General features: G+C 44.4%; 1 protein-coding gene across 7 annotated transcripts in view; it reads left to right on the top strand.

The window, feature by feature from the left end:
- The window catches only part of OS9 (OS9 endoplasmic reticulum lectin), a 28,774-nt gene extending 14,916 nt beyond the window's left edge, over positions 1-13,858 (top strand). Inside the window, exons 6-15 of one of the 7 annotated variants that reach the window (XM_031462322.2) lie at positions 8,900-9,110; positions 9,220-9,324; positions 9,562-9,662; positions 9,851-9,902; positions 10,535-10,623; positions 10,808-11,086; positions 11,334-11,523; positions 12,414-12,578; positions 12,738-12,850; positions 13,105-13,858. In XM_031462322.2, the coding sequence (XP_031318182.2) occupies positions 8,900-9,110; positions 9,220-9,324; positions 9,562-9,662; positions 9,851-9,902; positions 10,535-10,623; positions 10,808-11,086; positions 11,334-11,523; positions 12,414-12,578; positions 12,738-12,850; positions 13,105-13,224 (1,425 nt within the window). In that variant the 3' untranslated portion in view covers positions 13,225-13,858. Of the gene's footprint in view, positions 1-8,899; positions 9,111-9,219; positions 9,325-9,561; positions 9,663-9,850; positions 9,903-10,534; positions 10,624-10,807; positions 11,087-11,333; positions 11,524-12,413; positions 12,579-12,737; positions 12,851-13,098 lie in introns of all 7 variants that reach the window. The other 6 variants (XM_010993325.3, XM_010993324.3, XM_031462324.2 and 3 more) reach the window with 6 other exon arrangements.
- The last annotated feature ends 308 nt before the right edge of the window (positions 13,859-14,166 follow it).

Here is a 14,166-nt window from a genome sequence, read left to right as displayed (position 1 = left end):
TTCACCCAGATTACCTTTCATGGAATTTGGATTGTTTCCATTTTTCTGTTCTTATGCTTTCAAAAGCTATTATGAACAACATTATTTTAAGTACCTCCTAATATTATGTACAAGAACTTCTTCAGGAAGAATTTCATCTGGGAGTACACTGCTGGGTAATGGATATGAAGGTGAGCCCAGGTGCTACTTTATTTGGTAATGCAGAATATTTTCCAAAATTTTTGTTCCCATTTACATTCTTATTGCAGTATATAGGTTACCAACGTTCCATATCCTGGCCAATATTTGATACTATCTAGACTTTTAAACGTTGACTAATTTAATGAGTGTGTCATGATGCCTCATTTAATTTTCATTTCACTGATTCCTAACAATCATCTTTTTAAGTATTTATTAATGTGAAGCTGTTTACACTAGTGAACTTGATGTCCTAATATTAAGCCAAACTTTGATTTGAAATTAAGTGATTTATGAATCTTTTAATGTTAAACCAACTTTGCATTCCTGCGGCGAACCCAGTTCAGTCATAGGCATTATCCGTGACTATCCTGTATCTTGCTGACCTCAGTTTGCTGATGTTTTAAAGGATCTTACGTGTATCTCCTGAGAGATACTGACTGTAGTTTTCTTTCTAGTGTTGTCTTTATCATGCCTTAGTGACAAGGTTATGCTGGCCTCAAAAAATGAGTTTTAAAATGTGTGTAAGGTTGCAATTTTTTATTCCTTAAACGTTTGCTAGAATTCACCTGGAAAATCATGTTGGTCCAGGTTTTCTTTGTGGGAAGATTTTAAACTTGGATTTTTTTAAGAAGTAGTTTTAGGAATATTCAGTTTTCTGTTTCTAGTTGGGTCAGTTTTAGTAAGTTTATATTTTTTAGGAATTTTTCTAGTCTCTGATTTTTCAGATTTATTTGGTACAAAGTTGTTCACGATATCCTTCTGTTATCTTTGTAATCTCTGTAGCATCTGTAATTAAGTTCCTCTTTTCATTCCTCATGGGTTATTTTTGCCCTGCTCTTCTGTTACTCAGTCTCTCCAGAGGTTGGTCGGTTTTATGAGACTTTTCAAAGAACCAGTTCTTGGCTCTGTTGAGCTTCTATATTGTATTTGTTTTCCATTTGATTAATTTCCACGTAATCTTTGTTTTCCTTCCTTCTACTTTTTTCGACTTTAATTTGCTGTTCTTTTTTCAACTTCTTGAAATGAATGCTTAGCTCATTTTCAGCTTTTCCTCATTTATAATGTATCTCATATAAATTTCTCTTCAGGTATGACTTTAGATATGTTTCACAAGTTTCCTAAGGCTATTTTAAATTTCTTTGTCTAATTTTCAAGTGGATAATACATTCCCATGATTCAAAACCCAGAAAGTTATAAAAAGGTGTACAGTGAGGATTCTCCCTCCCAAGCTTACCTCCCACCTGCTCAGTTCCCATCGTGTCCTGTGCAAATAACCCTCCACTTGGTTTTTTGTGTGTCCTTCCAGACTTTCTTCGTGTGTTTAAAAGCAATTATGACTAGAGGTGCTTCTTTCCTTCCCCCCCATTTTTTTTACACATAATATGCAGTATACTAAACACACGTTCAGCACCTTGTTTTTATGTATCTTGACAATATTCTTAGAGCCCTTTCAATGGCAGTACATCTAGAGCTTTATTCTGTTTTCACATTTGCATAATATTCCGTTGTATAAGTCTTCTATTATTTTGTCACCAATATTGTACTGATTAAAATAGTTTCCCTCCAACTTATTGTTACTACAGAAGATTATTCCATTTTGCATATGTATATGTGTAACTATATCTTGAAAGTATAGTTGCTAGATTTAGGTTATGTCTATTTAAAGATGGTCTTTTTAAAATTGTTATGGAAAATTAGAAACAGAAAATCAGAGCTAATTGTCCAGTGACCCCCTGTGTAACATCTAGTTTCAACAAATACGGCCAGTCTCAGTTCCTCTATCCCCTTGCCCACCTCCCTGCACTTCCACCTCCACTCCCAGAGTATTTGTAATCAAATTACAGACATCATATAATTTCATTCAAGAGTATTTCTGTATTATCCCTAAAAGACTAGAGCGCTTTTTAAATATAACCACAATACCACATCACACTTAAAAATTAACTGTAATTTCTTATAATTGAATATTTAATAATTTCAAGTTTTCCTGGTTATCTTATGGATCTTGTAATTATATAGACTTTAATGGTTGTGCCTTTTAAATTTGTTGAGACTTGTTGTGTGGTCCAGTGTATGTCAGTTTCTATGAATGTTTCTTTGTGCTTGAAAAGAACATGTCCTCTGCTGTTAGTTACAATGTACGTCTGTATGTCTAGTTTTCTGTATGTCTTTTTGGTCATGATTGTTACTCATGCTGTTCAAATCTTTTGTGTCCTTACTGACTTGTCTCCCGCTATGATTATGGATTTGTCTGTTATTCCTTATTATTTTTCCAGTTTATTCATTATTATTCTGTCAGTTGTTGCTTTTTTCATCTTGGGGCTATGTATTAATTTATTCAGCAAATGTTAGTATTAAATGCTTCTACGTGCCAGGCACTGTTCTAGTTGCTAAGGGTATTTAAGTGAAGACAACAGACAAAAATTCCTGCTTTAGCTGGGAGAGACAGACAATAAGGAAGATAAAGAATTACATACAATTTAAATTGTTATCTTTATAAATTGAACTTTTTCACATTATGAATTGACCTTTATCTTAGTAATTTCTTTACTTAAAGTCTCTTGTGTAATAATAATGTAGTAATAACAGCTTACATTGGGTTGTTTGCTGATTTTTCTCACCCTTTTATTTTTATCTTTTCTATAGTATGTTTTAAGTGTGTTCTCTAAATGGCATATCCTTGTATTTTTAAAATTTTTAACCAATTTTATATATATTTGGATTTATGTCTAATATTTTACTTTATGCTTTGTTTTGTTCTTTTTCTCTCCTTTGTTGCTTTTGGTCTGTTTTATTTTGTCTTAATCATGCCACTTTTTCCTCTTATCTCAGTGGGAAGTTATATTCTATGTTTCTTTATTTTTTTAAATAATAGCTTTATCAAGATACAGTTCACATTACCACACAATTCTGTAGTTGTTAGTGTGTTCATAGAGTTGTGCAACCATCACCACAATCAACTTTAGGATATTGTCATCACCCTAAAAGAAATCCCCTACCCTCTAACGGTTACTGTCTATTCCACCTCCACTCGTAACCCCGTCCTCTGCTCTAGACAACCTGTAATCTTTTTTACCTCTATAGATTTGTCTGTTCCAGATATTTCATATAGATGGAATCATGGAATGTGTGGCCTTTTATGTCTGGCTTCTTTCACTTGCCATGTTTTCAAGGATCATCTGTGTGTAGTACGTACCAGTACTTCATTACATTTTATAGCCAAGTAATATTCCACGTTCTATTTGTTTATCAGCTGAACATTTGGGTTGTTTGCACTTTTTGGCCATTATGAACAATGCTGCTTTTAACATATGTGAACATGTGTGGACGTATGTTTTCACTTCTTTTGGTATATACTAAGGAGCAGAACTGCTGGATCATGTGGTAATTCTGTTTAACCTTTTGAGGAACTGCCAGACTCTTCCCAAAGCACGAGGACCATTTTCTAATCCCACAAGTAGTGTCTGAAGGTTTCAGTTTCTCCACGTCAACACTTGTTTTTTATCTTTTTGTCTATAACCTTCCTACTGAGTAAGAAGTGGCGTCCCAGTGTGGCTTTGATTTGCATTTTCCTGTTGTTTCACGATGTGGAGCATCTTTTCTTAGGCTTATTAGCACTCTGTATACTTTCTTTGGAGAAATGTCTATTCAGCTCTTTTGCCTGTTTTTAAATTGCGTTGTTGCAATTTATTTATTTATTTATTTATTTATTTATTTATTTATTTATTTATTTATTTATCTGCAATTTTAATTTTATTTTGCAAGAGAAATTCAATGTGCTTCACAAACCTATGCCCTCATTCCCCATTCTCTGCAAAGACACTGATGCTCTGGCCTCTCGTGCCGTCTGGCCCCGCTGTTCCTCTCACTTCCGGGGTCTCTCCCGCCTGATGGCCTCAGGTGCGTGGAGGAGGCCACTCCGGAGTTAGCTGATTCCCTTTGGGGTGTCCTGGAGGCCCTCCAGCCGCGTGTGTGTGTGTGTGCCGGCATCAGGCATCCTGTAGAAAGGCGGCAGTGCCCCGGCCCCACGCTCCCTGAGATTCCGCTCCCGTCATGATGGGGGAGGCCTGGGGCTTCTAACAAGCTCTCCAGGGGATTCTGACGTAAGAGGCCCAGCCCACCCGGTGAGAAATGCTTCCCTTTTCCTGCTCCAGAGATGGAGACGAGCTCTGACAACCTGAGACGGGGCTAGATCACAGTTTTTATCCTGTGATGGGGAGGCGGGAGGCGGAGCCGCCTTCTAACCACAGGCAGAATCCTCCACACTGGGCCCTCAACCCTCATTTACTTGGCTCTGCTTCAGAGCCTTCCATGACCTTATCGTTTTATTACTGAGTTGTAAAATTTCTTAATATATTCTGGATACAAGTCCTTTATCAGATACATGATTTGCAAATATCTTCTCCCATTCTGTGGGTTGTCATTTCATTCTTGATGGTATCCTTTGCAACACAGAAACCTTTAATTTTGCTGAATTCCAATTTATCTATTTTTTCTTTTGTTACTTGTGCTTTTACTGTTGTATCTAATACACCACTGCCTTATCGAAGTCCATGGAGATGTACACCTATGTTTCCTTCTAAGAATTTTATAGTTTTACATGTAGGGCTTTGATCCATTTGGGGTTAATTTTTGTACATGGCATGAGGTACATTCTTCATTCTTTTGCTTGTAGATATCCAGTTGTCCTAGCATCATGTGTTGAAAAGACTGTTCCTGTTGAATTATCTTGATAACCTTGTTGAAAATCAAATGATGATAACAGTGAAGGTTAATTTCTGGACTCTCAATTCTGTTTCATTGGACCATATATTTATACTATGTCAGTACCACAATGTCTTGATTATTGTAGTAAGTTTTGAAATCTGAAAGAATGAGTCCAATCCTGTTTGTTTTTTTTTTTTAAGATTGTTTTGGCTATGTGGAGATCCTTGAATTTTCATATGAATTTTCAGAACAGATTGTTAATTTCTGCAAAGAAGGCATCTGAAATTTTGATGGAGATTGTATTGAATCTGAAGATCAATTTGGGGAGTATTAAGTCTTAAGTCTTAACAAGAATTAAGTCTTGTAACCTATGAACTTGGATGTCTTTCTGTTTATTTAAGTCTTTAGTTTCTTTCAGCAGTGTTTTATAGTTTTCAGAGTAATAGTGCTACACTTATTTTGTTACATTTATTACCAGTTATTTTTAATTCTTGTTGGTGCTATTACAAATGGAATTATTTTCTTAATTTTATTTTTTATTATTCATTGCAAGTGTACAGAAATACAGTTGATTACTGTTTCCTGTAACCTATTGAACTCATTTATTCCAATGGTTCTTTTTAGTAGATTCCTTAGGATTTTCTATATACAAGATCAGGCCATCTGTAGATGTAGGTTTACTGTAGTAAACTGTAGATTTGCTTTTTCCAATCTAGAGGCCTTTTATTTCATTTTCTTGCCTAATTGCCCTGGTCAGAACCTCTAGTACCATGTTGAATAGAAGTGACATGAGCAGACATCCTTGTCTTTTTCCTGATCTCAGGGAATTCAGTTTTTCACCATTAATTATGGTATTAGCTGTGGATTTTTCATAGCTGCTTCTTATCAGGTTGATGAAGTTCCCCTCTAGTCCTAGTTTGTTGAATGTTTTGGTCATGAAGAGGTGTTGTATTTTGTCAGATGCTCCTCTGCATCCACTGAGATGATCATGCCGTTTTTGTCCTTTATTTTATTGATAAGATGTATTAACTACATTAATTGATCTTTTTTTTATGTTAACCCAATCTTGTACTCCTGGAATAAGTCCCACTTGGTCATGGTATTCCTTTGCAATCCTTTTTATATCTGTACCCCTTTTTATGTTGCTGACTCCAGTGAACTGGCTGAGGACTTTGAGGTCTATGTTCATGAGATTTGGCCTCTTTGGTTTCCTTTTCCTGTGGTATCTTTGTCTAGATTTGGTGTCAGAGTAATACTGGCCTCACAGAACGAGTTGGGAATTATTCCCTGCTCTTCTATTTTTCGGAAGAGTTTGAGATAGATTGGTATTTTTATTTTATTTGCGGGGGGAGAAGGTAATTACATTTATTTACTTACTCTTTTTTTTTTAATTGAGATACTGGGGATTGAACCCAAGACCTCGTGCGTGCTAAGCATGCACTCTACTGCTGAGCTATACCCTCCCCCCAGATTGGTATTTTTATTTTTCAAATGTTTGGTAGAATTCACCAATAGATCCGTGTGACCCAAGCTTTCCTATGGGAGTCGTTTTCTGATTGCTAATTTAGTCTCTTTACTTGTCACTGATCTCTTCAGATTGTCTATTTCTTCTTGAGTCAGTTTTGGTAGTTTGTGTCTTTCTAGAAATTTGTCCGTCTCATCTGAGTTATTTGATTTGTTGGCACGTAGGTGATCATAGTACTCCTTTACAATCCTTTTTATATCTGTAAGGTTGGTAGTAATGTTCCTTCTTTCATTCTCAGTTGTACTAATTTGAGTCTTCTCTTTTTTCTTGGCCAGTCTAGCTAAAATTTTGTCACTTTTAGTGATCTTTTCAAAACCCAACTTTTAGTTTCGTTGATTTTTCTCTATTGCTTTTCTATTCTCTATTTCATTTATTTCTATTCTAATCTGTATTCTTTCTTTCCCTATACTTGCTTTGAATTTAGTTTACTTTTCTTTTTCTAGTTTCTTAAGGTGGGAGGTCAGGTTATGGATTAGAGATCTTTCTTCTTTTTTATATTTTACAGGTAAAAATTTTCTTCTAAGCACTGCTTTAGCTGCATCCCATAAGTTTTGATATATTATGTCTTCATTTTCATTCATCTCAGAGTATTTTCTAATTTTCTGGTGATTTCTTCTTTGACCCATTGGTTACTTAGGAGTGTATTAATTTCTGTACATTAGTGAGTTTCCCAAATTTCATTAATTTCAATATCATTCCATTGTGGTTAGAGAACATACTTTGATTTAAATTCTTAGTTCTTTGAACATATTTATAATGACTACTTTAAAATGTACTTCTGTGAAATCCGACATCTGTGTCCTCTCCTGGTGTTTCCTCTTGCCTGCTTTTTGTCCTGTGTATGGGTCACACTTAACTGTTTCTTTGCATATCTCATAATTTTTGTTGAAAACTGGACATTTTAGGTAATATGCTGTAGCAACTCTGCATACTGATTCTTACCCTCTACCACAAGACTTGTTTTGGTTGTTTGTGGGTTCATTTCTTTAGTGACTTGGCTGGACTGTTTTAGCGAAGTCTGTTTCCCCTGCAGCATGGAGCCTCTGAGGGTGCAGGCTTGGGCATGCACACAGTCATGCTAGGTGACAGTGGTTTCAGCAGGGCTCTCCGTGTCTCTTTTGCTGATCTGTTAAGCACTCTGCCTCTGCTGGTATCACACCCAGCTGGTGGGCTCCACTAATCGCCAGCTAATTGTCTGTTGTATTTTTTAGTCTGATTCAATTAAATGTGGACTCCTTTACAGAGGTTGTTTTTTATGCTTATCAGCCTCTTCTTTATTGCTTACCACCAAAATTTTCATTTATTTTGAAAGTGCCCGTAAGCTTAAACTTCCCTATACAATGTTTCACATAAAGTCAGTCGTTTGGAAGAAGCTTTGGAGCTTTCTGTTCTTGTGGATTGCCTTTCTCCCTGGGCAAAATCTCTAAGCCCCTGCTTTAGAGCTGGTGTCAGGGACAGTGACCCAGTTCTGTCAGAGTGACACTCCTGTGTTACGAGCAGGGAGCTGGGCGGGGGTCGTAGCTTCTGGTCCTCTCAGTTTGCGTCTCTGTTGTCAGATCTCTACCTTTTTAGTGATCTGTGGGAGGATGATCAGGGCCCCAATATTCTTGTCCTGCTATACCTGAGGTACAGCCTCTGTCCAGTGAGTGGGGCTGGGTGTCCTCAATCTCCTGACCACATTCAGCAGGAATTTATTCTCTACAACTTGGAACTGGAGAGGGCTGAGATACATTGGTGGCCTGGTGAAATGCCATATCCCTTGACTGGATGCGAAGGGGAGAGGTAGCCCCACTTTTTGGACCACACTCACCTGGAGTGGTGCATCTGTCTGACTGAGCTGGGGCGTGGGGGTTGGGGTAAGAGAGGAAGGGAGCAGGTCATGGCCCAAGTACCACAGACTTTCACTGTTAAACATTTAGTAGTTTTTCTTGAATGGATGTTTCTTAATTTTATCTTTACTCTCTTTCTAAATAATACAAGGATCTTAGAATTGTTTGACTTTTTTAAAAATCATACACATACATACAAATATACGCATATGCACACAAACAAAGAATATGCATGTTTCAAGTACATATAAATATATATGTATCAAATATGTATAAGTATGTACATACTGTATTTATATAAAGCAGGAATGTGAACTAGAAATCAGCTGGTTACCTACAGTGAAGCTGCCTGAGTTCAACTCCTATTTTTACCACTCATCAGCTGGTCAACCTGAACAAGTCCCTTAACTGCATCGAACCTAGGTTTCTTGAGCCACAGAGCTGAGAAACTGATACCTCCCTCACTGGGTTTTTGTGGGAATTAAATGAACTAATGCATGTGAAGTGCCACATACACCATGTATGTGTGTACAGTATGCACACGATACACGCACAGCACCTGGCAGACAGTGAGTGCTCAGTGAAAAGCAGCTCCCCTAAGACCCGAAGGTGCTTGTTGGTGGCGACTGCTGTTTATTCTCGCTCTCTGTCCTGGCAGTTCCTCTGTGATGAAGGCGCCGGTATTTCTGGGGACTACATTGATCGCGTGGATGAGCCCTTGTCCTGCTCGTATGTGCTGACCATTCGGACTCCTCGGCTCTGCCCTCACCCTCTCCTCCGGCCCCCACCCAGTGCTGCTCCCCAGGCCATTCTCTGTCACCCTGCTCTGCAGCCTGAGGAGTACATGGCCTACATTCAGAGGCAAGCTGGTGAGTAATTAAAAGAGGAAGGAGAGACGTGGGGAGGGACACGCAGAAGACAAAGTATCGAAGAGCCCAGAGGAATGTGTCCCTGTCCTGCCTGCATGCTGTCTTTCAGTAGACTCAAAGCAACATGGAGACAGGGCTACAGGGGAGCTGCACGGCCTGGACCCTCAGACGTGGCGTGAGACCAAGCCTGGGGTGGTGCCCCTGACGAAAGGGGGTAGGCCCTTGTTTCACCTGTTCTGTGAAACCTGTCTGCCTTTCTTCCCTTCTGCAGCCTCACTGTCCTATACACCCAGGGGTGCGTTGTCCTTAACACCACTGACTGTTGGGATGGGGTGAAAAAGAACTGTGGGCCCTAATCCCTGAGTAACAGAGGAGGGAAAATACCCCATTCTGTTCGCTTCCTCCCATTTCTCCCCTCCTTTCAGGCTCCTCCCTGTTCCCTGTATTCCAGGTGCAGGCCCAGCCAAGGATGACAGTAAGGAAGCAGATTTCTGGAAGATGCTCCACGAGCGAGAGGAACAGGCCGCTGAAGGGGAGGAGGTACAGGCTGAGGTGAGAGCCGGCTTCCTGGCTGTCGCTTTGATGAGGCTGAACCTGGGCTTTGGGCTGCAAGGCCGCCTGAACTGAGGCCATTATGCTATGATCTCCATCCACCTGGTGACGCAGGCATATACCCAGAGTCGTTGCCTGGAGCTGGCACACATCAGCTCGCGTTCCTGACTCTGCCCTTCTCTCATCAGGAGCAGGAACCGAACCTGGACGCAGCAGACCCAGCGCCAGGCTCTCCCGATGGTGAGGGAATCCTCCATGTCTCCCTTCCTGGGCAAACGCAGAGCTAGAGCTGAACACTGGGAGGGACGTTCAGATTCATTTTTATCACACTGAATACTCTTTGTAGACGACAGTTCTATTCAAGGACGGTAGCAGAAGCCAGTGGTTCCGCTGCTTGCTGACTTTGCATCTTGGACAATTTCCCTTAACCTCCGTTTCCTCACCCTACGTTAGAGAGCTGTTGTGGGGTTAAATGAATCTCGTTTTACAGTACAATGCCTGGAACTGAGTAGACAAAAAATGGTTTATATTTGTGGAAAGAGGAGAACAGGATCCAGGGAAAAGGCGTGCTTGGCCCCGGGATCTCTTCTGTAGTCCTAGAAACTGGAGTGGCTGCCGGGAGGACCTCAGCAGTGCATGGCAGAGCAGGGGTCTTGGCAGCTTGTTAGCATCCTTCTCTCTCTCACCTATGAGGCCACCTTAGGCCACCTAAGAACTCTCTGGAGGGGTATGTTGGCCCCTGTCTTGCAGACCAGACAGGTAGTTCCTGGAGGCAGGGACTATGTCCTTCCTTGGCCTCCTCAACTCTTCTCCTTAGGAAGTCAAAATAGAATTTAAGACATGACGGGTCCATTCCTACTCTTTCATCTCAGATTTTCAGAACAACGTGCAGGTCAAAGTTATTCGGAGCCCCGCAGACTTGATTCGATTGATAGAGGAGCTGAAGGGTGGAACAAGAAAGGTATGGCCCTGCTCCAGGGAGGGGCAGAACCTGCCTCCCTGCCGGGAGCATTCAGAGACGCACCCCTGACTGGGGCTGATGGAGCCGACTCCCTTCCTTTACTTCTCCTGAGTCCCCACTCCCACTTCCTCCCACCATGAAACCCCAACCATCTCCCTCTTTCTCCCGATCCCCACCCACCCAGGGGAAGCCCAACTCCGGCCAAGAGCAGCCTGCAGACTATGCTGCAGAAGTCCCTTCCAAGGAACCAGAGGTGAAGGAGAAGGGTGACCCAGAGCATCAGAACGAGGTGGAAGAAGAGGAGGACGACGATGAGGATGAAGACGAAGATGAGGATGAGCGGCAGTTGCTGGGAGAATTTGAGAAGGAACTGGAAGGGATACTGCTCCCGTCGGACCGAGACCGGCTCCGTGCGGAGGTGAAGGCTGGCATGGAGCGGGAGCTGGAGAACATCATCCAGGAGGTGGGCTCCCCGCTTCCTCCCGCGGCTTCCACCGCTGCCTGTGCCTGTGGGGGGACAGGCCCGAGGGCCCGGAAGAGAACAGAGGACAGCACCTCGCTGGCCTGGGGCGCTGGAGCAGGCGCCCTGAACTGCTATTGTTTACTTAATTAAAAAGTGGGGGACGGTGGACAAGAGGGTCAGAGAGAGGAATGAGGCTTAGATATTACTTCCCAGACCCTGACTCTCACTCCCACCCTGGGCCTTCCAGACAGAGAAGGAGCTGGACCCGGAGGGGCTGAAGAAGGAGTCGGAGCGTGATCGGGCTATGCTGGCCCTGACTTCCACTCTCAACAAACTCATCAAAAGGCTGGAGGAAAAACAGAGTCCAGAGCTGGTGAAGAAGCACCAGAAGAGGAGGGTTGTCCCCAAAAAGCCTCCCCCGTCCCCCCAACCAGCAGGTGAGAGCTGCCAGACGGGAGGAAACGGCCAGGCCCATCGTTTATCCCTTCTGAGAACGCTCACTCTCGCTCTTCCTGGAACATTGTTCTCAGCCATTCCCAACACCTCCATCCGTTTGCCCGCTAACCTCCTAGTTGTCCTTTTGGGAAGCAGCTGTTAGAGCATCTGGCTTGCCTCCGTGGCGGTTTTCCGGCTTACTCCTGTACATCCAGTGCCTAGCACTCTGCCTGGCCCCTCGTGGGTGACTGGTAGATATTAACCGGGTGGCAGTGAGCCTGTGGGCCGGACCACACACCTGTGGCGGACTCTGCCTGTCAGCAGTCAGGACTGCACAGGGGGGGCCCCAGCTGGCAGGGTGTGAACGGGCAGCCCCGCTGCTCATAAGCCAATTGCCTAGACAGACTTAAAGTTCCCCTCTTCTTGCACCCTTGTGTCCCTTCCACAGGCCCCGGGGTCGGGGAGACCAGGTGTTACAAATGGAATGTCCTAGTTTCAAACCTTCCATCCCATTATCTCTATAAACATTGAAATGTCTTTTGAGTCCCAACATGTCAAGGGTGCCAGACCACAGTTTCCCAGCCTGCTTCTTCAATTTCTCTGTAGGCCCAGGTGGCCTGATTTTTGCTTTAGAAAACAGTCAGTTTAGGTGATGGGCAGAATTACTGGGTTGGTGTGGGGAAGGGAAACTGCACTGATGGGGGGAGCTTTTTGGGTTGGAATGGGGTTGGGGGTGATGGGTGCTAATTTATTTTGAGCCCGGCTCATATCCGTGTTTGAGATGGAATAACTGCCAAAACCCACTGATGTCTTAGGGAGAGGTGACCGCTGCAGCCCTAGCCCTGGAGTCACGGCTCTGCTTTGTGTCTCCCTGTGTGTCTCTCCCTCCAAGAGGAGGATCCTGAGCACAGAGTCCGGGTCCGGGTCACCAAGCTCCGTCACGGAGGCCCCAATCAGGATCTGACTGTCCTCGAGATGAAACGGGAAAACCCACAGCTGAAACAAATCGAGGGGCTGGTGAAGGAGCTGCTGGAGAGGGAGGGACTCACAGCCGAAGGTGGGCCCTGGAGGGTGGGGCTGGATGCAGAGCCGTTGGAAGGGCTTGCTGCCTGAAGTGGAGGGGCTGGGAACCTCGGCTGGGGACCCGGGGGCAGAGGACCTGCACTGAAGCTCCCCCGCTTCCTCTCCTCTCACTGCCCGTCCTGCTCCTTTCCAGGGAAAATTGAGATCAAGATTGTCCGACCAGGGACTGAAGGGACTGAGGAGGATGCTCGTTGGCTGACTGATGAGGACACAAAAAACCTCAAGGAGATTTTCTTCAATATCCTGGTGAGAGGCACCCCACCCCCGAGTCCTGGCCCCCCAGCCTCCCCTCTCCTGCAGCCCACTGAGGTGTGAAGAGCGAGGGTTCGCCCATCCTGGCCTTGCCACTGTGGCTCTGGGCGCCAGGCCCTCAGCAGAGCCCCGCAGGCCACATGTGGGCCCCACTCCTGCCTGCCCGACATGTGCCGATCTCCAGACCCCCAAGTGCCCAGTGCCTCCCTCGGCTCCCACTCACCCGCATGCCCTCCTGCCAGGTGCAGGGAGCTGAGGAGGCGCAGAAGGAGCGGCAGCGGCAGAAAGAGCTGGAGAGGAATTACCGCCGGGTGTGGGGCTCTCGGGGTGGGGAGGGCACGGGGGACCTGGACGAGTTTGACTTCTGAGACCACCACCATGGGCTCGCAAAAGATCCCAGAGTCTTCCTAGACTGGCCCTGCCATCACCCCTCACCCCATCTCCCAGGGCCCTAAAGGCGACACAGCAGAGGAGAGCCGAGCTGTGAGCTGTGAGCTGTAACTGAGGCCCAGCTGAGGGCGTGGGGGGCCGCGGGGTGAGGGCTGCTGCTGCTGCTGCTGAGGGCCGCCCTCGAGATGTGCTCTCCCAGGCTTCTCCCCACACCTGCTTCCCCTCCTCCCTGGCTTCCCCTGTTGTTGTCCCCAATCCCCCAACTTGTGGGTTCCTTTCCCCTCGCCACCTAGAGCATCGTGAGCCTTTTGGAGTGGAGTAGAGCTGGGGAGCAAGGAGAGCCGGGCAGTTCAGCAGGCCCCCACCCCACTGCTTTTCGCACTCTCCTAACCCCTCCCCTTGGATTGGCTTTGACTGTCCTGCCCCATTCCCTTCCCATGCTGTTCCCTACATCTTCTGAGTTGAGGCACCTTCCCTCTGTTGCTGAGAAAATGGGAAGAAAGTTGCCCACCACCTCTGACACAGTCCCATGAAAAGGGTAGGTTACAGACCCAGCCACCATCCATGTTCTTGGAACAATCAGGTTTCTAAATAAAGAACTGGACCATCAAACCATCAATCCTTTTTTTCTTTTAGGAGGATGGGTGGGGTTGGGGCTCAGGTAGGGAGGAGACTTGGTGTTCTCCTCTGGATAGAGGGCACTCCGATCCCATTCTGTGCTCCACAGTCCGGGCCGCACCCATGGGGGTGGGGGACGCAGTATGAGACCAGGACAGTGAAGCGAAGCCTGCTGGCCTGGCCAGGACTGAAACGCTTGCGGTACTGGGGTCCTTCCTTTTCCTCATTTGTCCATTTCTGTTCCTTCTCTTCTCCCCCTTTATATCCCCAGAGCTACACAGTACACACTGCGTTACCCCACC

This window comes from Camelus dromedarius, chromosome 11 (genome assembly GCF_036321535.1).
Source record: "Camelus dromedarius isolate mCamDro1 chromosome 11, mCamDro1.pat, whole genome shotgun sequence".
NCBI classification, from domain to species: domain Eukaryota; kingdom Metazoa; phylum Chordata; class Mammalia; order Artiodactyla; family Camelidae; genus Camelus; species Camelus dromedarius.
Note: the sequence above shows the minus strand (reverse complement) of the source record. Positions and strands in the feature narration are given on the sequence as shown.